This window comes from Tauraco erythrolophus, chromosome 21 (assembly GCF_009769465.1).
Source record: "Tauraco erythrolophus isolate bTauEry1 chromosome 21, bTauEry1.pri, whole genome shotgun sequence".
In the NCBI taxonomy this organism is placed as follows: domain Eukaryota; kingdom Metazoa; phylum Chordata; class Aves; order Musophagiformes; family Musophagidae; genus Tauraco; species Tauraco erythrolophus.
The window spans coordinates 4567077-4590343 of NC_141485.1; the positions used below are offsets into that span (position 1 = coordinate 4567077).

The 23267-nt window shown below is 36.8% G+C and overlaps 1 protein-coding gene across 4 annotated transcripts in view; it reads left to right on the forward strand.

Annotated features, from left to right (window-relative positions):
- The window catches only part of NCOR1 (nuclear receptor corepressor 1), a 70794-nt gene that overhangs the window by 18319 nt on the left and 29208 nt on the right, over positions 1-23267 (forward strand). For 2 of the 4 annotated variants that reach the window (XM_086624647.1, XM_086624648.1), the window contains exons 4-16: positions 646-841; positions 2510-2692; positions 4570-4683; positions 7124-7180; positions 7639-7691; positions 9520-9586; positions 10589-10761; positions 12802-12892; positions 13422-13600; positions 14053-14107; positions 14912-15013; positions 21556-21686; positions 22187-22404. In XM_086624647.1, coding sequence (XP_086480773.1) covers positions 646-841; positions 2510-2692; positions 4570-4683; positions 7124-7180; positions 7639-7691; positions 9520-9586; positions 10589-10761; positions 12802-12892; positions 13422-13600; positions 14053-14107; positions 14912-15013; positions 21556-21686; positions 22187-22404 — 1619 coding nt within the window. Of the gene's footprint in view, positions 1-645; positions 842-2509; positions 2693-3023; positions 3135-4569; positions 4684-7123; positions 7181-7638; positions 7692-9519; positions 9587-10588; positions 10762-12801; positions 12893-13421; positions 13601-14052; positions 14108-14911; positions 15014-18542; positions 18687-21555; positions 21687-22186; positions 22405-23267 lie in introns of those variants that run through there. The other 2 variants (XM_086624649.1, XM_086624650.1) reach the window with 2 other exon arrangements.

Sequence of the window (23267 nt, forward strand, 5' to 3'; positions counted from 1 at the left end):
AGTGGCACTTCATAGGAAGATGTTGAAGCATATGAGGTTCTTTTGTGGACATCCTGTGCATTGCACTGTAAAGAAGCTAGTGGTACTGTTCTTTGGCATTTTTTTCTGAGAAGGAGGAGTTTTTACATGACTCATGGATTGAATCAATGACTGTTTCTGTCATATAGTAGCATTTTAGTAGAGCTCAAGTTCCAGACAGGCTCATGGCTTATTTCAAGCATTCTGTGTATATTTAAAAATTATTTGACTGCAAAAGTGAAATAATGGAGCTCTTGTGGCCATCTGTATTCAGTGCAATATAGTACTGTATTTATTTCATGGATTTTTTTTTTTGTTTATAATTTGAATCAGAGCTTTGATTTGAACAATATCATTGTAGCAGTGGTAAGTTTCTTTAAGAGTTTGTAATGATAGGCATGCATTTAAACAGTGTCTTCTTAGATTCAAGTTAACTTTCTCTTTTTCAATGGATTTTAACTGTTGTAGTTTTGAAGATCATAATTAAAAACATTTGTCTGCATTAATGTTTATAAGGAGCTTCACTAAATTGCATCTCTTGTATGTTTGAGAAGGGTTAAGAAACACCAACAATTTTTCTTATATGGAAAATGCATATTTTAATCATTTATCTCTTCTGTATATTAGGCCTCAGGAAAGGAGAACTGGATATGAACAGCAATTTCATCCAGGTCCATCTCAGACAGATCATGATTCACTGGAATCTAAGCGACCACGTCTTGAACAAGTCTCTGATTCCCATTTTCAGCGTGTCAGTGCAGCTACTGTCTTGCCTTTAGTACATCCTCTGCAGGAAGGGTTGAGATCTGCAGATATTAAGAAGGTAAAGCCATTTTCTGTTATGATGCTGAAGGTACAACTTCCTGTGTGTTATCACAAACAGTGGTCATCAGTCAGTGTTACTCTTTTATAAAAAAGAACAAGAAGATAAGTCTACCTCAAACACACTAAAGAGCCTGGAGTTCTGAGTTGTCACTGCTCTCCTAAGTCATTTGAATCTCAGTTGCAAAATATTATAGTACAGTACATTAAATATTTCTGCTTTTCAGTTGAAAGCTGCTGGCAAATGCATGCAAGTCCATTTTTTTTTTTCTGTAATGAATATTTGTACTGAATGGTCAAAGTACTCCCCTCCACCCCCTCTCCTTTTTAAGCATTTGAAATGAATCTACTCATTTACATAACACTAATTATACTTGTCACTGTCTCATTTTGAGTAAATCTAGGGCAGTCTAGTTTGGTGTGGATATTTTCTGTTGTAGATGCTGAATGTTGATTAGAGCAATTTGTATAGAGCAGACAAATGTCTCTTAAATGAATATTTAATATCTTCTCTCATGCACACAAGCACACAGGCTCGCACACCACAAAGGTGGTGCACAGTGGGTGTGACTTCTGAAGGTGAGCACTCAAGTTTCTAAGCTCAAGTAATTTAAAGAGAAGTTTCACCATATGGATTCAGAAGCTAATAGGCACCAGATTTTTTAGCAGTTGATTACTTGTCTTGCCTTCTCTCTGCCATTCCTTTTATCACGTCAATAAACTGTGAAGTCAATTAAAATTATGACAGCGTGAGATTTCTTAGTAACTTGCTGGGTTGTATAGCAAAGACAAAATCAAAGGGGGCTGGAGGACTCAAGCTAGGGCGTGCAGTGTTAACATGCTTGCATGTAACTGAATTTTTATTGAGGTGCTACGTATAGAAATCTACTGTCTCAATTTAGAAATACAGCCTAGAATTATCTTGAGGAGAAGTGGAATTCGGACCCATCGTCTTTCAGTCAGGTTGGCTCGAATGAGGGACGTGTAACTGAGCTAGCATTTGCCAGCCAGGTAGTCATGGAGCATGATGATCTGAGTAAATAAACAAAGACAGATACAACAGTGCTGATGGTAGAACATATAAAGCAGGTTGAACTATGTTGTTTGGAAACAGACAAAAAAAAAAAAGACAAAAAAAATCAAAGTCAAATGAATAGTAATCTGTCTTCTCTTAAGTCATCATTCTCTTAAGTCGTGTCAAGTTCAAGAGAACTTAACATTTATAGCCACAGCTAACTCTAGATGTACTGTACCAGGCTGGTCGTGGTTATCTTCAAGAATATCCTCATCAATATATGTGCAGAGTATTAAGGATTGATTCTTGAGTAACTCTTCCATTAAAAATAAAAGATACAGTTTAGATTTATGAAGTTATATTTTTTTTAAAGGGAGGTGTTTTGATCTTATTTTTATTTCGAGGTAAATATTGATATGTGCTGTTAATTTAAAGGTTGACTTTGAAATTACAGTATTGTAAATGCGCTGTCAGTTAATTCTAAAATATTTAGAGCATTAATAAACTGAAACATCAAACTAAGGTAGCTCCTCAACAGAGGTATAGATAACTGGAAATTCTTTTCAATTCATGCATGCTAGTTTGGTTACTGAACGTTCATTTGTATGTTATCCGTTTGACTCTCAATCTCCCTGTCTCCTGTCCTCATGAAAGGACCCAACTTTTGGAGGAAAGCATGAGGGACCATCTTCTCCAGTTTCTGGTCAGCCTTGTGGGGAGGACCAAAATGCTTCACCTTCAAAGCTGTCAAAGGAAGAATTGATACAGAGCATGGACCGTGTGGATCGTGAAATTGCAAAAGTTGAACAGCAAATCCTTAAACTGAAGAAAAAGCAAGTAAGCGTAGCAGACACTACTGTTATCTGCCGGTGAAAAAGATGTGGGAAAACATCATTTGGTGGTGGTGAATTTTTTGGTTACATGAACCAAACGAACAAGTTAAAAAGGGAAGGTCATGTATACGATTTTGCTAGAATGTTGAGATAGATTAGACATCATTAAACGTTTTTGAAAATAGGAGGAGGCCACCTAAGAACACCAATAGTAGATGACTTTGTATTTTAAACTTGTTTTAGATGACTAGTGAAACAAGGGCACTGTGACTGTAATTTCAGCTTTAAAGATGACTGCTGGGTGGGAGGAGGCTATCATCTTTCTTCTTTTGCAGTCTGTGCAAGGGAAGAATTCCTTGCATGCGTCTTCAAAACCAGAGCTTGTACAAAAATCCCGGGATTGTCTGCTTTCACAAGGGCAAGAGATCCTAACATCTGAAGCTAAGGCCAGCCTTGAAGGAAGGTGTAGTAGGAGGGGTGCGAGTAAACAGAGAGAACAGAGAAATAAAGGAGGAAATGTCACTGGTTTCAGTATGGTTCTGGCTATGCTTTGCATCAGAGGACTGCACTTCAGCCATTGGAAGCAAAGGAAATGTTTGCTGGCAGTAGCTGTTGCTTTCCCAGTAGTTGTTGTGGCCAACTAAACCCACGCTTCAATCTAGGCATCTGTTATTCGCTTGGAAAAACAAAGTTCTTGTCTCCTTTTCCTTTTATGACTTTCAAACATCCAGATAGAAATAGTGCCAGCTTTACTTTTTTTTTTTAGTGGGAAGTCTGTAGGAAATTAGAATTATACGATAGAATTTGTTAACTTGTAGGTCCAGGATAACAAACAGGCAGCTCTCAGGATTGTATGTTTTTGTGGTCTGCAAGCATTTAATTACGTCTGAATTTTAATGACCTGTAAAGTGACCTTCAGCAGAAAAACCACAAAAGGATGTCACTGAGTACCTGGCTGTGGGTTAATGATGCTTATCTTTTTGTTTGTTCGCTTTTCCGCAAAATCAGCAAGTACTGTGCATATCATCTATGAAGGTTCATTTGTGCATGTTTGTACTATGATTTGACTTTAAAAAGTTACAAAGTTGATGTTGCCTGCAATAATTGAGCCTGTTTATTCCAGCATTCTGCGAAAACTTTAGATTTTGAATTCTTATGCAGAAATATAGTACATTTTAGCCAATACTGTAAGACAGGACTGATCACTAGTGTTAGAAGTGTTGTTGTATGTTTGTGGCAGACATGGATGAAGGATATTTACAATTGAAAAATGAAGATGTCACTGAACTAGATTTATTTGATATGAAAGTAGATCACATCATTGTAGGAGCTAGGAAAATATTACAGGGTTTCTTGCTTGTTTGGTATTGTAACAATCTTGGAACTTCAGTGCATGTGGAGTGGTTTATTTCTGCTTTGAAGTACGTTTAGAATGATGTTCTCTGTGGAATGTAAGAAGGACCTTTATAGCTTTTTAAACAACAAAATGGTATCTACAATGTAGAAAGGCAGCTCTGTGGGTTACTTCCTCTGTGAGAAGGCAGGTTTGGTGTAACTGTTCTCCAAAGTTAATATTTTTGTTTCAAGTTAAATAGTGATAAATTACTAAGTGACAGTGACTTTAAAGGTCGAGCTGAAACAAGTCTAATTCAATGCCGGTGAGTCTTGTAAACAGTTAATTTGATTTACCAATAGTACAAAAAATAGTCTTGTTATTGTCCCTGTTGGCATTAAAACTATTTCATTCATTCCTTGTCAGTTAAAAAGAGAAAGAACAGGCAGCGCTAACTGTTGATCAGATGGATGTTTTATCTCTGGTGACTAATTACTGGCAAGGGTAACGTGGTGCGGATGGCTGATTTTCTTTCTTTTGTCTCTTAGCAACAACTTGAAGAAGAAGCTGCTAAGCCTCCAGAGCCAGAGAGGCCCGTCTCCCCTCCTCCAGTGGAACAGAAGCACCGCAGTATTGTCCAAATTATTTACGATGAAAATCGGGTAAGCGTGCTTTTCAGTTGGCTGAGTGTAGCTGTGAATCTGACCCGATGTGCTAGAATGCATTATATCTTCATTCACTTCTGTGGGGCAATTTTTGCTGCTTCTATTTTACTGATTTGCCCACCTCTCTTTTAATATTCATTTACTACTTTAAATGAAAGACACTTGCGTGACATTTTTATTCTTTATCACAGGGTCCTCCTTCTATCTTCTAAGCAGTCTAGGGAAATACATCTATGGATCTCATCTTTAGACTTTTGTGTTGAGATGGATAGATATATATAACACACACAAAAATATAGATGTTGGTATGTGTGTAGATAGATAGATATAAAAAAATGCTTAGAAATTTATCTTGAATTCTCTTTTCCTCACATAAATACTGACAAACTTGGCTGATGACCCAACATTTAAATCAGCTGAAGGGGAAAAACTGCAAACGTTGTAAAATTCCGTGCCTTCTTTTTAAACTCTGACTTGTGGCACTTAAGATTTGGATAGATGAAGAGATATAAAGAAGTAGTATATAGGTGAATTGTGAGCTTGTGTTGCATAAGTGATGAGAAAAGTACAGGAGCTCAGTAATATTGCCAACAGTAGCAAAAAGTGCTTCCTGCCTTTTTTTTCCCTGGTAGTTTGAGATTAGGGAGTTTTGAAAGTATTATCAACTTTTGTGAAAGTGGTATATGTTTGGTTAATTTCCCAGTTTTGTTTTGTAGTTCAGAGGAACAGCTAACTTCTATTACAATAGACTATTTTTGAAAATTTGAGATGGTAAAAAACTGCAGCACAATACTAGATTTTATACAGTAGAACTGTATCCCAAGTGTCCATGCAGCCTGTTCTCCCCTTCCTCTAGCTGTCTGTGAAATTTTCTATATTTACTTAATACAGGACGTTAGGGCAATTATTATGTTATAAAAACTGATGTAACCAATGTACAGCGATACGTTTATTTCTGGTTACGAACCAGTTTTACTGTTTGGAATCTCTTTCACGCTATACTGTAATTAAAAATTGTTGAAATCACGCAATCATCTTGCTAGTCTTCCTCAAGCTGAGTTGCATGTTGGGTAGTAGGCAAAACTGTGAATTTGAAGACATTTTAGCAGGCTGCTGTGCGACTCTTTCTCTGCTAATCTGGTTACAGGTGGGTTTTACAACAGAATTTTGAACTTGCCATTGCATTCCCCATGTTGTGTATGTGCCAGTAAATGAGGAAACCCATTTTTATGTTGCCTGAGATGGAGTAACATATGTCAGTGCTGCTTCTGCCTGCGTAGCCATTCATATAGTATTCTATGTACAAGGGGAATTGCAAAGCTTGATGCATTTGTGAATCCATTTAGCACCTGGTGTGAGTTGTCGTATCAGGAATTACATGTGCTGTAGAACAGCAGTATTGATGGGGCATAATACAAATAGCACGTGTCAACACTCACTGTCTGATTTAAAGGATTATTAAACATGTATAAAGCCATTCGTGTACGTAGCACTTGTTTGGTACCTTTTCTTCTGCCTTTGTACACAAGGACAGTCCCCTTAGTGGCTTTCATTTTCAAACCATGCAGTTCAGGATAATTACTTTTAATATTCAACTACTGCTGGCTAAAATTTGGTTAAAGTAATAGGGCTAGAGTTCAATTTTAAACAGTTTGAGACCAGAAAAAACATTCTACCAGGGTAATATTATAATATTTCCATGATACATAGTTTTTTTGTACAGCTGTGAGTTCCAAAGAATTTCTTAAGATTGAAATTACATGGGAAGAGGTTAGAACTTAGCAGAACACTTTCTAATAATAACTGCTTTATGGATTAGTTTCTCCTGTATTTTTCTTTGCAGATATTTTAGGGCTAGCACATACAGCTATTGGGGGGAAAGAAGCAAATTTGAACGAGTATGTTGGGTCATTTCAGATAGCCTTGTCTGCTGACAAAGGGCTTTGGAATATCATACAGGCTTGAAATGAATTTGTGAAAGCCAGCTGTCTCACCCAGCGCTGCCTCCTTTGACATGCTTCGGGGTGTGTGTATGTACACGTTGATTCACACTCCCAGACTTTGCATTTGGAGAATTTTAGTCTCTTAATTCTATTTTTCAAAGCTATCTATACTTCATTTTACTGGACACCTTTCTTCCTCTTAATAATTATTTTTTGTTTTGTTTATTAAATGCATGTTCTTTTTGAACTGCAGAGGTCAGTTTCTCCTTTTACACTCTGTCAGCTTCCAAACATGGAGATCAAAGTAGTAACTGCACAATTCAAGGACGCATTTCTTGATTTGCTGAGGCAACGTTGCTGAAGTAGGTTAAGAAGGATATAGTATGGTCAGGCAGGGGTTAAACAGCTAGCATAAGTGAAAGAGTTGAGATACACTTCTGACACTACCATCAGATGATTTATTTAGATTGTACAAAAAAAAATCTTATTTGCAGAAAAAAGCAGAAGAAGCTCACAAGATTTTTGAAGGTCTTGGTCCAAAAGTTGAACTGGTAAGTTGTGATTTTATTTTGGCTTTTTTTTGTTGTTCTGTTTTCTGTGTTGCCAGTGTCGCTTTCATGTCTAATTCTGTTGTGGTAAACAGATGTAGTTCTCTGTTTACAGACAGAAGAAGTGTGTGTTTAAATACACTGGTGAATTGGGACTTGAATGAACTGATCGGCCATAGAAGTGTAATTTTTAAAAATAGATTTGAATCTATTTGAGAGAACAGGTTGAAATATGAAAAAATTGAAATAGTGTTATATACATGAGTTGTTGTAATGATCTAATTTTAAGTGATGAAATCTGTGCTTTGTATTGAATATCTTCTAGTCCTTTCTGATCGCTGCATCTCAAATTGAGTGCAACGTTGGCAGAATATTAAAATATTGTTAAATATGTTGCGTGCGCTTTTAGAGTCACATGCGTTGAAAAGTACTAAGTGTGCCTTTCTAATCCAAAATTGTAGCCACTTTACAACCAACCGTCAGACACAAAGGTCTACCATGAAAACATCAAAACGTAAGTGCTTGAATATCTTGTCATTGTGCCATTTAAGGAGCCCCGACTCAAAATTTCACTCAAATTTTGGATTGCAGTGATTTCCAAATAGGATGTGTGTTCTTTAACCATATTTAAAAGTTTCCAGTCTATGTACTTTTCCGATTTCTTTTTGGCAAAGGGAAACAGTAACTTTCCATCATAACTTAAAAATAAATCATAAAACTTATTTTTAAAGTTGATAATGCTTGTATTTTTCAAAGCCTAAAATACCAGATTTGACCTTGATATAGTCAAACTAGTCAACTTTTCCTGAATGTACTGTTCAAAGAAGTGTTTCAAAAGTTATCACTGACAATAAATGGTAGGAGGAGTCCTGATTTTTTTTTTTTGTTATTATCTTTTTATTTATTAAGTTAACCGTGTATTCATTTTCTATCATGGAATGTGAGAAGAGTTTTTGCATGCCACACATACTTGTTATTTAGGGCAAACCAAATGCAGTGATTTGAAGTAAACTGGAAGAAATGCAGATTTTGAGGAAAACTATTTGTTTGGGTTTTTAATATAAACCTTGTTTCTGAAATTTGTATGAGGTAGGGTTTTTTTAGTTAACTGAAGCAAATATTGTTTATAGATCAAAATAAAATTTTAATAGATTAATTTTTAAATGTGTTTAATTAAGCTTATTTGTACTCAAATTCAAATGACCATTAAGTTGCATCTGATTACTTTGAATGTCTCGGTTCTGCAAAGATGATGGTGAACTCATTTCTCTACAGGAAGTCCTTCACAACGTAGAACAAAATCTTATTTTTTATGTGGCTATGTCAAACCGATACTGATTTCACTCTGTAGCAGTGTTATAAAATACCAAAATAGTGATCATTCCCTTGCAACAAAAATCAGCTTATTTTCAAAATAGATATTGCTACTGGATTTTGGTGAAAGTAATCTCTGAATTGCTATAAAAATGCATATTTCTTACAAATCCTCTTTGAGGAAATCCCTTTCTATTGTAACTGTGAAGACGAAGATTTTTTCATGGCTTCTCTAGGACAGTAACTGGGAAGAAAATATTTACTTTCATGTCTCACTTTGAAACTCAAATACTGATGTTTTTGAGACGAACTTTACTGCTGGGGTATGATTATCCCGGTTCAAATTTGTTGAAGAACATTACTGTCTCTGGTAAGATTTACTTGTTCATTAAACAATTTCTGTACTACCAGTTTTTATAAAAGAAGAAATAAATTGTCAGTTTCAGATGTGAAGAAGTGCATAGTGAGTTATGTGCATATTACCAAGTGCTATAACTTTTAGTACCATTTTATAATATTTCATAAGTACAGAAAAAATCCTACAGATGGGTGTCCCTTAAAAACTTCTAAGAAAAGTCCTTCTTGCTCCGCTTCTTCAAATGTAGCTGTATAGCAGTTCCAAAATACTTTTTTTTTTTTGAGTAATACATTGTAAAGCTCTTAACTTGAGGATTGAATTACAAAGTTGGTTTTTTTTTCCTCAAAGCATGGTATCTTAAGCCAAATTGACTCATTTTAGCATATTATCTCTCTTGGGGCAAAAGAGAGCACCTAGCTTGAAATTGAAAGCTTTTGTGTCTCAATTGCTTATTTCAGCCATGTTCAAGAATCTTCTCTCTGATAAAATACAGTACTAGTTAGATGTTTGTTTCATCAGGAATTTTCCCTCTGTTTTCTACCCTGAAAATATTTTTCATAATAATGATCTGGCATCTAGAATCTGTATGGGTTTTGTTGAGTAGTTTTAAAGTGCACAGTTCTTTTGTAGTTCCCCCCCTTTTATTTTTAATCTCAATTTTGTTTTACAGAAACCAGGTGATGAGGAAGAAGCTAATACTGTTCTTTAAAAGAAGAAATCATGCAAGAAAACAACGGGTAATATTACCATGTTTTTGTAAAAAGAGCACATGATTGGTCTTCTGTCTGGATCCTTGACTCGCATTCCCAATGTGTCATGTAAATCCCATTGATTAGAAAAATAAGATCTTAATCTAAAATTCTGTTGATTTATTGGAAAATAAACTGCAAGTTTATGACTGTGGTTTATTGATAACTTGACTGAAAACCATCTAAAGTACAATAAGGAAAAAGCTTTTTATTTCTTTTTCTTTTCTTAAAGAGAGTATAAATGGAAGAGACTCAGTGAAAATCTTTAACTGCTATGCCTGGCCTCTCTCTGAACTTCTTTTCTTGTATAGTAGCTGAAAGAAAATGAAGCAGATCTCCGTTTTTTTAAGTCAGACAGCATTTTTAGTCAAATTTGTCTATGTTGGATACCAGTATCAATTGATTTAATGCTTTCTCTTGCACGCTGTAGTAGCAAGTGGCAAACAAAGTCAAAAGGCTGTTTTGGGTGGTGTCTGAAAGATCATTTTTATTATTAAGAATCGCAGAAGATTATACATCAAATTGGAAGATTCCCCCATGAAAATGTAATGAAGTATTTTTCTTCTTACGGTCCCAGGTTTTTTTATGTAGGAGCAGCTCCCTGCGTATTGCTGAGCTTGAAGACATAGTGCAATTATTCCAGCCCCATTCTATTAATTAAAATTTTAAAATAAAACAAATAAAAATGAACAAATTAAACCAATGCCATTAATTAAAAGCCTGGTACCAGAAGATGTGAGATTTCTGGAAGACAGTAATAACAGTTACCAAATACCATAGTGATGTGTAAAGCAGAGAAATAGTGTGTAATACTCAAAAGCTACATTTTCATATCCGCTGCCTCACCTTCTGTGCTGAAATTTTGGTATATGTCATCTTCAAAATGGAAAGCCACTAGAGCAGGAAAAGTATGGAGCCCACCCATGTTTTGTGTACTGATCACTTAGTGTATTTGTGTTTAGTTCAAGGTTTACTTTTGGAATTTAACAGGAACAGAAAATCTGTCAACGTTACGATCAGCTGATGGAGGCGTGGGAGAAGAAAGTTGACAGGATAGAAAATAATCCACGCAGGAAAGCTAAGGAGAGCAAAACAAGAGAGTACTATGAAAAACAATTTCCAGAAATCCGGAAGCAAAGAGAACAGCAAGAACGATTCCAAAGGTATTACGATAGATTTGAAATATTTCTATAAAATATCTCTTAGGATTTAAGTTATAAGATTATATATAATAAAATTGGTTCAGCTTAATGGTTAGGTTTTATGTTCATTGCGGTCTTCTTTAGAAAAGAATATTAGTGTATCATGCAGTATCAAGTAAAGTGTTCTTTCCTTTGTTCACTGTGCCTCATAGCATTGAGCTCAAGTTTCACTCCACATCCTAAGGATCTTCATGACTGTCCTTCTTTTATATCCGCCGTCCTATGTCTCACCCTTTCCTGTCCCTCCCTGCCAGCTTTGTCAGCGATGCTAACCTCATCAGCCTGATGTCCTCTTGGGCTGCTGTAGTGATGTCCAAATTGTTCCTTTCCTATCCCCTTTTTTAGATCTGCTATCAAAACCCATGTTTTCCAAAAGAAATACAGGAAAAAGGCTAATTGGCAAAGGCTCGGTAGGTTGTGGTGCTTGGTGAGACTGTGTGAGTTAGGCTGTTCAGATGCACAAAGAGGTTTGTGGAGCTGATCTTAAGATAACTGGAGCATCAGCTCCACGCAAGCATGTTTGTTTTGGGCCTACACCCCAATTGACACTGAGTATTTTTCTGTCACTTGGTGTCTGTGTTACTCCTTTGTTTCATGATCCCTACATTCATTAGCCTACACACTCAAAAATCATTTGACTTGTGTAATTAACAATTTGAGTCATCTTTTGTTGTACTTGCCATGTAATTTTACTGCAGACATTTTTGCTTTTTGAAGTACCCAAGCTATGACAATTAAATCCCTATTATTTAATTTTAATCTATCAGGCATTTGTTAAGTGGGAAGCGTACAAAGATTCTTAGAAGGAATGAAGTGCAGTTCATTTGAGAGTTCACTTTGTCTACGGTACTGTAGCTAGTGCTTTAAATTGGAATTAGGTCAAGTTTGATTCAGTTGTGTTCAAATCTGTTTATCTAATGTTTGAAATAATTTTAAAACACCTTTGAGAGTCCAAGCCCCATGAAGATTTCATCTCATTGTCTTTTCTAACCATCTGTCTAAATCCCTTCATAAAACACAGGAAAAGCAGATAGTTTGCAACTTATCATGAAGTCTGCAAGATCTGGCTTTGTGGAATCAAGAAAAAAGGACAAGAAAGAAAATCGTTAGAATGGGAACAGAACTCCTATCTCTAAGAAGCTTTTACTTTAAGAATATATTTTGTCTTTGTAATTGCAAACTGCTTGGGAAGGGGCCGTCTCTTTATAGAATATTTATGGTCTTTAAAGTAGTGGCATCTTTGTTTATAGCTGTGCTTGTAGTACTGTTGCTGTGTAAATGCTAAGGGGTTTTGTTAGCTTTTGTGCAAATTGATTAGTTCAGTAAAATCTTTGAGCAAAAGAAGATGTTTTGTCTCTCTAATTATCAGTGGTTTATTTTTCTCTCTGAAATGCTTTTTGGCCCACATGCTGTAATATATTATTATGACGTTCTTAAGTGTAAAGATCACTAGCTGAAAAATTCGTCCAAATTACAGCTCTTCCCATCAATTCAAAAGTTAAAAATTTTCCTTTGTTATAAGGAGTCTCAGTGCTGTATTAGTAATTTGAACGAATTGGTGAAAGGCAAATTTAATGTGCTTTTTTTCTTTTAAAAAATAAACCAAAAAAAGCTGTCTTTCACAGTGTATCAGTTGTACTAATTATGATGATGATTTCTGTGCCACTGATGCACGTTTCTCATACTCAGCAGAAGCCTGTTAATGTATCTAAAACACCTACTGGCAGTGGAATCAGAAGTAACACCCTTTTCTAATGTTGACTCAAACATGCCCTTCTTGCTGAGCTTTGCAAACTCACCTGTAAAACCGAGCAGTTGTTTGGAATTGCAGTACGTGATGTTTGTACTCTGATGCTACTTCAGAAAGAGCAGTTCTAACTAACTATTTTGGGAGACTGATAACAGTATTTTAAAGAACTTCGAAGGTCATTGTGTACAAAATCTGAAAATACAGCTGCTTTCCACTTAGTTATTACTACTTCTGTTTTCCCCTGATTCTAGAGTTGGCCAAAGAGGGGCTGGACTTTCAGCAACTATTGCTAGAAGTGAACATGAGATTTCTGAAATCATTGATGGACTTTCTGAGCAGGAGGTGAGGCTTTTGTCTGTACTTTGCTATAGAAGCACAGCAAATTACTCAATATCGTTTTTACTGGCTGTGAATTTCAGAGGGTTTGTTGTTTTTTGATAAGAGAAACCTTTTGGGGCTGGTTTGGGAGAGTCTTTGGCTTGAAAAAGGTCTTACAAATACTTTTTTTTTAAGGGTTATGCTTTCTAATAGCATCTGTCCTACATTTTTCTCGTGTGTCCATGTTCATTGCAGGCTTGCTACAACCTAGTTTTTTACAGCTCTAACAAACATGTGAAAACTCTTCCTTTCTAAAACCCTGCACCATTGTAGTTTTTCATCATTTGTGACTCTCTTTCCTTTAGCTGGCTGTGTAAATGTTCTTTGGGATAGTGACAACTTCTAAAAGAGTTAGAGGCGGACAAAAAGAAGTTTCAAACTGACTGTGAATGTATACTGTGGTGGAGCTTTAAAGAGTTGTGTAAATCAAGAACTGTAAACATTAGTAGCAACCTTTGTATTCTTTACTTTTTCTTTTATTCTTTGCCTGTAGAATAATGAAAAACAAATGCGTCAGCTCTCTGTCATTCCTCCCATGATGTTTGATGCAGAACAAAGACGAGTGAAGTTTATTAATATGAATGGTCTGATGGAGGATCCCATGAAAGTTTATAAAGACAGACAGTTCATGAATGTCTGGACTGACCATGAGAAGGAGATTTTTAAGGAAAAGTAATGGGCTTTCTTATCTTTCATTTTTATGACATTGCAAATGACAGTTAAATACCTAACCCCACAGTAAACATCCGTTAAATTGGGAATGCCGAAGGTTTTGTGCAATAATATTTGATAATGTTCTTAGTTGCAAAGCTTGACGACTCCACTTATTTTTCAGCTTGGTAGACACGTGTTTAGTCCTTATATAAGAAATTCTCTTAAAAATACTTTAGTTCCTTGATAAGATTAAATTGAAAAGAGTAGGGATATGATCTCATTATATCAACTAATAGCTAATTTTAAGTGCTTAGCTCTAAATTTGCACAATTTGAAAACTGGGCTTTTAAAACTCATTTCAGTTGTGCAAATCAAGTGCTTGCTGATGGAACAGATTGTTTGGAAGACTGATTTGCTTATTTGATCATGAATTATGTTGTTAAACTTAAATAATTTCTGATTTATAAAAGGTTTGTCCAACATCCCAAGAACTTTGGTCTAATTGCTTCCTACCTGGAACGAAAGGTAAGACCTTTTGTAATATAAGTAGAGCCTAGGGTGGGATCCCTAACTTTCCAAATGTAAGTCATTTATCCCAGCATCATTTTCTCTTCCTGGAAAAAAATTGAAGTCTGAAAAAAGTTACTGCTTCGGCAGGATTTTATAATACTTAATCAGTAACACAATCAATGTGTGCAAACATCTAACAAAAGTTAGTGAAATGGCACTATTGACAACAATAAAAGAAAATGGCACTTCATTTAGTTTTGATCTTATTGTCTTTTTGAAGGAGGTAAGCATCTTTAACTATCTCACTGTTTAGATAAGGACATAATTGGCTCTGCTGAGCCGCTGTGCTAAGAAATCTTGCCACCACCTTTCAGGTCAGTGGGATCCTACTGCTGGCTGAACTAGACTTGAGAACTGATTTTAATCTTTAGAACTGGTTTTGCAGAATTGATATAAGCAGTAATGGAGAATTAGGATTTGTTAAGACTTATAACAAAATCTTGAATACATACAGCAATTATGATAAATAGAAGCTTTCAAACTTGGAAATTGTCTAGTATAGATTAATTCACAAAGGCTGAAGTAGCTGAGGGATATTATAAATACATGAGACTTGCACTTAACACTGTAATTTTATGCATACTTATATTGTCATATTTGTGTGTGAATTCAGTTCCCTGCTGAGCAAACAAATCTAATAGAGTTTTATTTTAGTCTAGGGGCTGAATAGTTTAAGTGTTGAGACAAATCAAATACTGAGAACATATTTTTTTGTAGCAGTAAAACCTAATTTTTTTTTTTTTTGCTTTTTCACTTTAGAATGTTCCCGACTGTGTATTATATTATTATTTGACCAAGAAAAATGAAAATTATAAAGCCCTTGTGCGAAGGAATTATGGTAAACGCAGAGGAAGAAACCAGGTATCTGAAATTTATTAACCACTTGGATATTGTTATTTTATTATTTCATATTTACAGCTCTGTTGCTATGTGATGTAGCGAGTATATCATATGCTGGGGTGGGGGAGAAGGAAAAGTAATTATTTTTCCTTTACTACATTTTTGCCCTTTTTAAGGACTCCTGACCTCAAGGGTGTTCTTGGTTAGTTTGTTTTTAATTCTGTGGAATATCGTCTTCCTTTGCACGTTTCCATCTTTTTTTTTAATATGACAATTCATTTATTTGAGGACCCTGCCATAGACATTGAAGTCGAATCCATCGTTAAATCCTATGTTGGAGCCAACAGAAACTAGATTTAACATGTGATTGGCTGTGGAAAATATATAATCACTTCATAATGTCAGTGTTTGTCAAAAAGCAGAAATTAATAGTGATCTTTATTTGGTGGTCAGGCTCAAAGTCAAACTGAAACCTAATAGCAAGAAGAAAGAGACCAATTTAATGCATGCAAATAAGAAATTTTGCTGATTCAGGAAGTATTATTTTGGAAGCTTTGAAATTCTTTGGAGGGGAAAAGAACAGCATATTATGTACAAATAGTATATAAATGTGTTTGCTGGGCTACCAGGGTTAATGTGGATGTTGGAAAACAACCAACCAAACAAAAAATTATCAAACTTTGCATTTGTTTTAAAGAAAGCTGTGTTTCACTGAACATGTTCCCTGCCCTTGCCATGCTGATTTCCCCTTGCATCTACTGGATATTTAGGAAGTACTGAAAATAGAAAGAAAGCTATGTCAGTGACGAGGTTAGGAAAGAGGTCATATATGAAATAAAGTACATGAACAGAGTATTAGATGTAACAACCAAGCCTGCAGGTATTTTGAGGTCGTATCCTTAAAATGAATTTAACAGCTGGAAACTGGTATAGATACGATGTGCTGAAGAAATACCCAGTGTGCTGTTGGAACTGAAGCTTGATGGGAGCAGGAGGGGAGGGTCCTCTCAAAGTCAGGGTTTTAGAAACCCACAGACCTTAAAATCTGAAGAGTTGTAGGTTGTTTGATTTAGTCATATCTCAGCAGCAATACTAAAGAAAAAGACATAGAGATATTGTGACTCCACAGGTCTGTATGAACTGCAGAACGGCAAATTAAGTAAATATTACACTTCAGGATATGTAAAGCCTCTTTTCTAATAATGTAAGTTTTCTGAGAGTCCCATAAAATGTATTTTTTATATAAAAGAAAATTTCTGCAGACAGCTTCAGCTGATCAGTTGATCCTGTTTACTAGAAACAGTCATCATGGTGTGCTTCTACGGTGCCGTTGTACGTCAGCCTTTTACATTGTGATCTGGTGTTCTAAGAGAAGAAACCATGTCACAGAAGACTGACTTGTCTGTACTCTACAAATCACGGATTACTTTGCATAAGGTCATTTTCATTATGCACAGGATTTAGTTAGAGCTTCAACTTTGACTAATTGAGAACTGCTGCAATGGGAGAAAATACTGGAAATACCTTGTATTTTACTGGAATGTCTGTTAGACTTTTGAAGCCTTATAATGGTTTTTAATAGGAAAAGTGTATTGTTAAGTGACGAGCAATGGCAAAAGATTCCCATTAAAGCACAGATGTATGGCAAATACAAAGAAGATGGAAATAAACGACGTTTGTCCAAAATGTAGGCAATTGCTGTGGGTGCTAAACGCAGATAATGCTGCTGTTTTAAGTGGGTCAGTTTCATATTCCAGTATAAAATGAGACTGGTGTGATCATAGTAAGCAGCATCTTCGCTGCGTGCTGTTCTTCTGCAGCTGTGCTGGGAGGTGAGGAGACAGAACTGGTTCAAGCTGTAATGCAATGTAACTGTAAGGTTTTGAGATATTCAGAAGATCATAACTGCACATTTAAATGTCTTTCAACGCTGTTAAACTTTAAAATATTGGATCTGGTAGAATTCAAACTTTAGATGGATTTCTCCATCCATAAATTGATTGCTTTCCTTGGATAATGCATATAAACTAGAAAGATTTTAGTTACAGCCTTGTACACAAGGACATAGATTTGTGAACTTAGCTCACTGTAAAGAAAACGCAAGGTGCTCTGCCTGACTTTGTAGCTGCTTCTCTGAATACTGATTTTTATGTAGATAACTAAATACATGAGTTGAAGCACTGAAGCTGCTGTCGTTGATGGTTCAACTCAAATTTCTTGCTCTTTGAATTTTAGCAGAGTTGTAGGTCTCAATTGCTAGTTGTTGATCCACATTAAGTACTACAGCAGATCACTGAACTTTGGGCAACTGCTAGGCAGGCAACGTGTGCTCTATGCCAAGGATGCAGGTACGTGTCAGACTTTATGAAGAACGTTGAGGTGTACTTGCACACTCAAGGAAATAATCTTCTAAACATTCTAAATGGGAAATGTTACAATTTCTGGAAGTTTAAATTCAGAAGTATTGTAATTAGTGCGTTTAGTAACGCTGTAGTAAGGAATTACATGGTACCAAAAATCATATTTGTATTTCTTAATTTTTGTAATGATTAATTAGCAACATCTATAACAGCCAGTAAAAAAGAACTTGAGAGTGTTGAACTGCCTTGCTTGCCAGAATTTTTATCTTATGGTTGCAGAACGCAGTTCATTCCCCCTCTCCCTCCCACACCCCATCTTTGGGTGAAGCTGATATTTTTCATATCTCCAAGTAGCCACTTGAACCTTCCTTGCTGACTGGCAAACGTGAGTCGTGTAAGATTTATGATGTGCTCCAAGATGTGCTTATGCCAGTGACAGGTGCTTCAGCTTAAACTCTTAATAGTTCATATATTTTTGTAAATTAGAAGGCAAGCAAATGGAATATTGCAGTGGAGAAGATATTAATCATGCTAATGATGTTGAAATCCTCCAGAGAATGTAGTGAGCACAACTTGACTCAAGTTTCAGTGTGGAGCTTTTATTTGAGAGAAGCCGCATGCCAAATGAAGGCACGTCAAGTTATGAGATATAAGACTTACTGAATTTTGGTATGTTTTTGTCCTCAAATAAGTCTAGGAAGGCTTTTTTATAAAATGCTACCTAAACTGTTGCAGAATGCTTGCAGAGGCAACTAAACCAGTGCAGCTTAAACTCAATGTGACTTTTCAAATTGAAGAGCAAGTTTTTAACATCTTATTGGAAGAAAGCGTGATGGCAAGATGCTTTTGCACCGATTGTAGAGAATTCCTTAAATAACTCCTGGAAAGGACGTTCTCTCCAAGCTGAAACTTGGTAGCAAAGTGGCAGTCGGTACGGGCTGTTTCTGCGGTGTGGCTGCCCGGTCAGCAGAACCGCCGGCCGGTGGGTCGAGCCGTGTGCCTCTGCAGCAGGTGGTGCAGCCCAGTGATCTGACTAGACAGAAATTTGCTGTATGTCCGTGACGGCCAGTTAAGCCCAGCTCGGGGGGGATCGCCTCGGGTGACCCCGGTGAGATTAGAAGGTTGTATGTGAGATGGGCAACTCCGCCGTAGGCAGCTTAAGTGGCAGAATGACACAATTTCCTGGAATAAACACGTTGCTGGTCAGGCAGCCTCTGGTAGAGCCGTGTGATGTCGGTGCCGGCGAGGTTTTTGTCCTTTTGAGTCGTACCCCGAGTTAAAGCCCGTCCCCTTGCCTGGATGGTGAAAGTTTTCATCAACTGATGAGCGTGCAGGTACGTCGCTGACCGAGGCTTCAGCTGTTTTAAGGTGTGTGTTTAACCTGCACTTGACCTATTGATTATGCATGTTAAATAAATTCACTGTGAAATAGAGAACCTGTTATTTACGGACTGTGATGTGAAGTTAGCCAGGCAACAAGAACAGAGGATTTTCAGCAACCATTTTGTAACTAGATTATACGTGAAGTACAGATTTTATTTATTTTATTTTTTTCTTTTCTTCCGAAAATGCAGTTTTTAACTCCTTGCTTTTGAGGCCAATCTGTCTCCCATGACAGATATAATGTATCTTAGCATGTCTCTGACATCTTGCTTGAAGGAAGTTTTTGCATAACCAAGCAATGCCAGCATCTTACATGCTAATAATTTGCAGCGAGATGATAGCAGTTAGTGTTTGGGTTTTCTGCTCCAGTTCACATTACTAAAATGTCAAAACCAAGTCCTTTTTGTGACTATTTCCAGCCTCAGTGTTGTTGGTGAAACAGTGACACCTGCTGCTATAGGAAGTTGCTTCCTCTGTGAGAAAGAAAAGCCTATTTTGAAGAATTTTTCAGTGGACTGTAAAATCAGAGTTAATGAAGTCCTGGAACAGCAGTCTTGCAGAACTACAGATCCTGCAGTTCTCAGCCCTCGTCTGTCCGTGAATGGCCAAGTGTACTTTGGGTATTTGTTTGAAAGGTGGCGTTACAAAAATATGAAGCGTGTTTTGCTGTTTGAAGTTGACTTGCAGAGTCTAATGCCCAGCAAGGAGCAAGTCAGTTCTGTGCCAAATTTGAGCGGAGATCATCTGGGTGTTGCAGTTCTTCTGAACTGGGCGACTCAGTTGACAGAGGTGGTTTGTTTAACCCATTCAAGCCCCTTCAGTGTAAACTTCTGGGAGTGGTTCCCTCTGTGTGGCCATATCCAACTCCCCACCCACCCTTACATTCCATAGTTTCTTATGAAAACATATTCAAGGCATGATTTAAACCGTAATCATGCATTTTAAATATACTGTATTTTCAGAGAGGAGGAAGAGAGCTCTTTCTTCCTCCTTCTCCCCTCACCTTTGATTGGAGTCTTGCCTGCAGCCTCAGGCTTTCTTTTCACGTTCTAGTTGTCTGGTGCCTAGTAGAGAAGGGGTGGATTTTTCTGAGGCACCCAGAAGATCCCTTGTTACAGATGGCGTTACGGTGTGAACAGGCCATGTGGATTAAGCTTTCTAGGTGCTCGAGGTGGGTTGCTGGCTTTTGAGGCCCATCAGGAGAATTCATTCCTTTGCTGTTTGCTTCATGTAAAGGTTGTGGGTATTTGGGGAGTGGGTTACATGGTTTATTTAGTGGCCCCCAACTACTACTTGGTATTTTGGCCTGGAGAGGAAGGAATTTGCAGGTGAGCTATAGACATAGAAATTCAGCAGTGTTGGAAAGCAAAATGTTTTGGCCATGTGCAGATATATCATTGTGGATGGCAAAAAGCAGTATTTAGGCTCTTAAATATATTTAGGGAGGATAAATACTAAAACTTGAGGAAATCTTTTTTGTAGCCACATTTGATGAATTTTTCCTAAGTGCATTTTTTTTTCCCTTCTCTGTATGAGCAGTGTCATTTTTCTAATGCTTCTTTAAAATGTCACAGGATATTTGACTTGTCTAATGCTAGGCCACCTCTAACAACAGAGTCAGGCAGGGAATGCCAAGGCTATTTCACTTTTTTGTGTGTGATAAGGAATAGCAAAAACAATGCCACAAATTTTTCTTACTTTTTTTAGATTTTTGGTTTTTATTTAATTCATTTATTGATTTAATGGTTTTAGCAGCTGTAAGGGACCATGCTGGTAATGCTGCGTTTCACATTAAGTAAGATAAATGTCTTCATTAATTCTTGTTTGAAGCAGACTGTATCTTCTGGAAAGTTTAAATCAAATTTATGTGCTTTCTAAAATGAGATACCCTTGCACGTGGTAGTCATCTGGATTGCTTTGAAAGATAAGGAGCGAGAGTCCCTTATAGGGAATGTGTAAATAGGGTTTTGTGCTGTTTTCCTTAGGATAATAACAGGTGATGGTAATTACTTTGTCATTTGTTAGTGCTTATGTGCTTGTAAAACTATCATCTTAACAAAGACTATAGTTTAAAAAAAAGAAATTAATACTAGGCTATAATTTTTCATCTGTAAATTCACTGGAAACAAGTCTAAAATTCCTGACCCAATTTTTAGAACAATTATATTCTTAATTACTAACAACAGCTTTGAGAAGGTGGCTTAGAGTTGGTCATAATGTTCATCTACAAGATCTTCTGCTTCCAAGTTGTGAGCTATCAGGTTTCACTATTTTAAAATGGACAACGTTAAAAATAAAATTTGAGAGGAGCAACACCATTACTATGCAAGATGCTGGTTGCACCTCTTTAAGCACTTTTAAAACGTAGCTGTTCATTTTTAGTGTGGCATAAAACAGCACATGTGTTTGTCGACCTCTGTCACCTCTGTGCCCTGTACCTCCATGGAATTTATAAGACAAAGTACCATATCTCAGTAGGACAACTGACCAGAAGAAATGTAAGAGAAAATAAATTGAGATGTGTTGAGGATATACAGCTAATATATAGAAACTGCACGTTTCTGTGGCTGAGGGTACTTCTGAAGTCTGAGAGATGATGCCTGGGACATCATGTTCATTATGATTTCAGGGTGCAGATAGGTATTACAGTTTTTGGCAGAGGCGTTTTACTGTTATTTTGACTGGTGTGCGGTGACTGTAACTTAAAATATTATCAAGTATGAGGTAAGGTGGCATCAGTGTTTGTGCTGCTCTGAGTACAAGTTGCTGCACCTTTGTGTGATCAAGTTGTTATAATGTGTAAAACTCACTTTATTTCAGCAACAAATTGCTCGTCCTTCTCAAGAAGAAAAGGTAGAAGAAAAGGTAGAAGAGGAAAAAGCAGAAAAAGCAGAGAAAAAAGAGGAGGAAAAGAAAGATGAGGAGGAAAAGGATGAGAAGGAGGAATCTAAGTAAGTATATGTACTGAAAATGCATTAATTCACTCTAGATTGCATTTTTTTTGCAAAGATCAGAACAGGATTCGCATTAGCCTGACAGTGAAATCTGGACTGAAAATTGTTCTTATTTAGGTTTGGTTTTGTGCATCAAACAATTTTTTGGGGCGTACCGATTTCTCTGTCTTGCTGAACTAATCAGACTAGTGGAAAAAGCCATGGGACTATTTTTTTACACATGTAATAATTTTCATATCTTGTTGGTTTGGGTTTTTTTCATATGTTCTATCACAGTGTTTGTATTTTTTTGAGGTTGATAACATAATGTATCTATATTATTCTCTAGAAACTCCAAATTGTGGGCAGTAAGTGAATTTGTTTCACTAAAGGCATCTTTTGGGTTTGTGCAGTTTTCTTTGAGGTTTGGTTGTGGGGTTTTTTTACATCCATATTCAGGAATATCTGCCCATAATGCCTTTCTGAATGTGACTGAATTATATTTTAACTACTCCCAGAGAGAATACCAAAGAAAAGGACAAAACTGAAGTTGCACCGGAGGAAACGGAGGAAAGGGAGCAGGCTGCTCCAAGGGGCCGCAAAACTGCCAATAGTCAAGGTCGTCGTAAGGGCAGAATCACCAGATCGATGACAAATGAAGCTGCACAGGCCAGTGCTGCTGCAGCTGCAGCCACTGAAGAACCACCACCGCCTCTTCCACCCCCTCCAGAACCTTGTGAGTAGCATTTATGGGACGCCCAGGGACCCATCTGGTCATCAGGCTCTTCGCTGACATAAGGCTATTTTCTGTGCGTGCAGTGTACTTTTTTTTTTCTCTTTTTTTAGTATTAAATCTTTATTCTTAGGCCTGCTTATAATTTTGTGACTGTGTGGTACTGTTAAACTTCACAAATATAACTTCATGAATAGTATATGTGCAATAAAATGACTGTTAGAACCATGTAGGGGGAAGAAAAAAGGCAGTTCAGCCTTTCTATCATGACTACTTTTTCTCTGTTTGCAGGATTAATGGTGGATCTGTGGAGATCCAAATGTCTGACACAAATTGACTTACAGGCTGTAGCTCACAGAGGTTATTGTTAAATAAGTAGGCCTGGTATTTGAGTGCTTTGTGGAGTTTCATAATCTGAAACAGATCCAAAAAGTTGTTTTTGCATTAGATGGCAAGAGACTTTAAAATAAAATGTTACCTTCTTGGCACGTATGATTAGAAAAGACACTGTCTCTGGCTGCGTTTCCGAAAAGGCTGACATAATTGGTGGTGGTGCAGAAATACTAGCAAATATAATACCTTGTGGCTAGTGAATAATTACCCAGGGTGGCAGGGCAGTTGTTTTCCTTGCAGTGCTCTGCTGTGGCAGTTTGTTGCTCTTACATCTTCAACTAGATAGTTACAGGCAGCTATTCTAGGATTTGTTACAGCTCTCTTGTTGCTCAAGTATTCTGCACATCCTAAAGAACAGAGTAAGTGGACAAGTGAGTTCTCCTTTAGCTGTAGACATCAGAGGCTGTGTTAGACATTCTTGCTTGGTTGGTATGATGGGGTTTTGTCAGCAGCTAGACTAAGGCAAAAGTTTT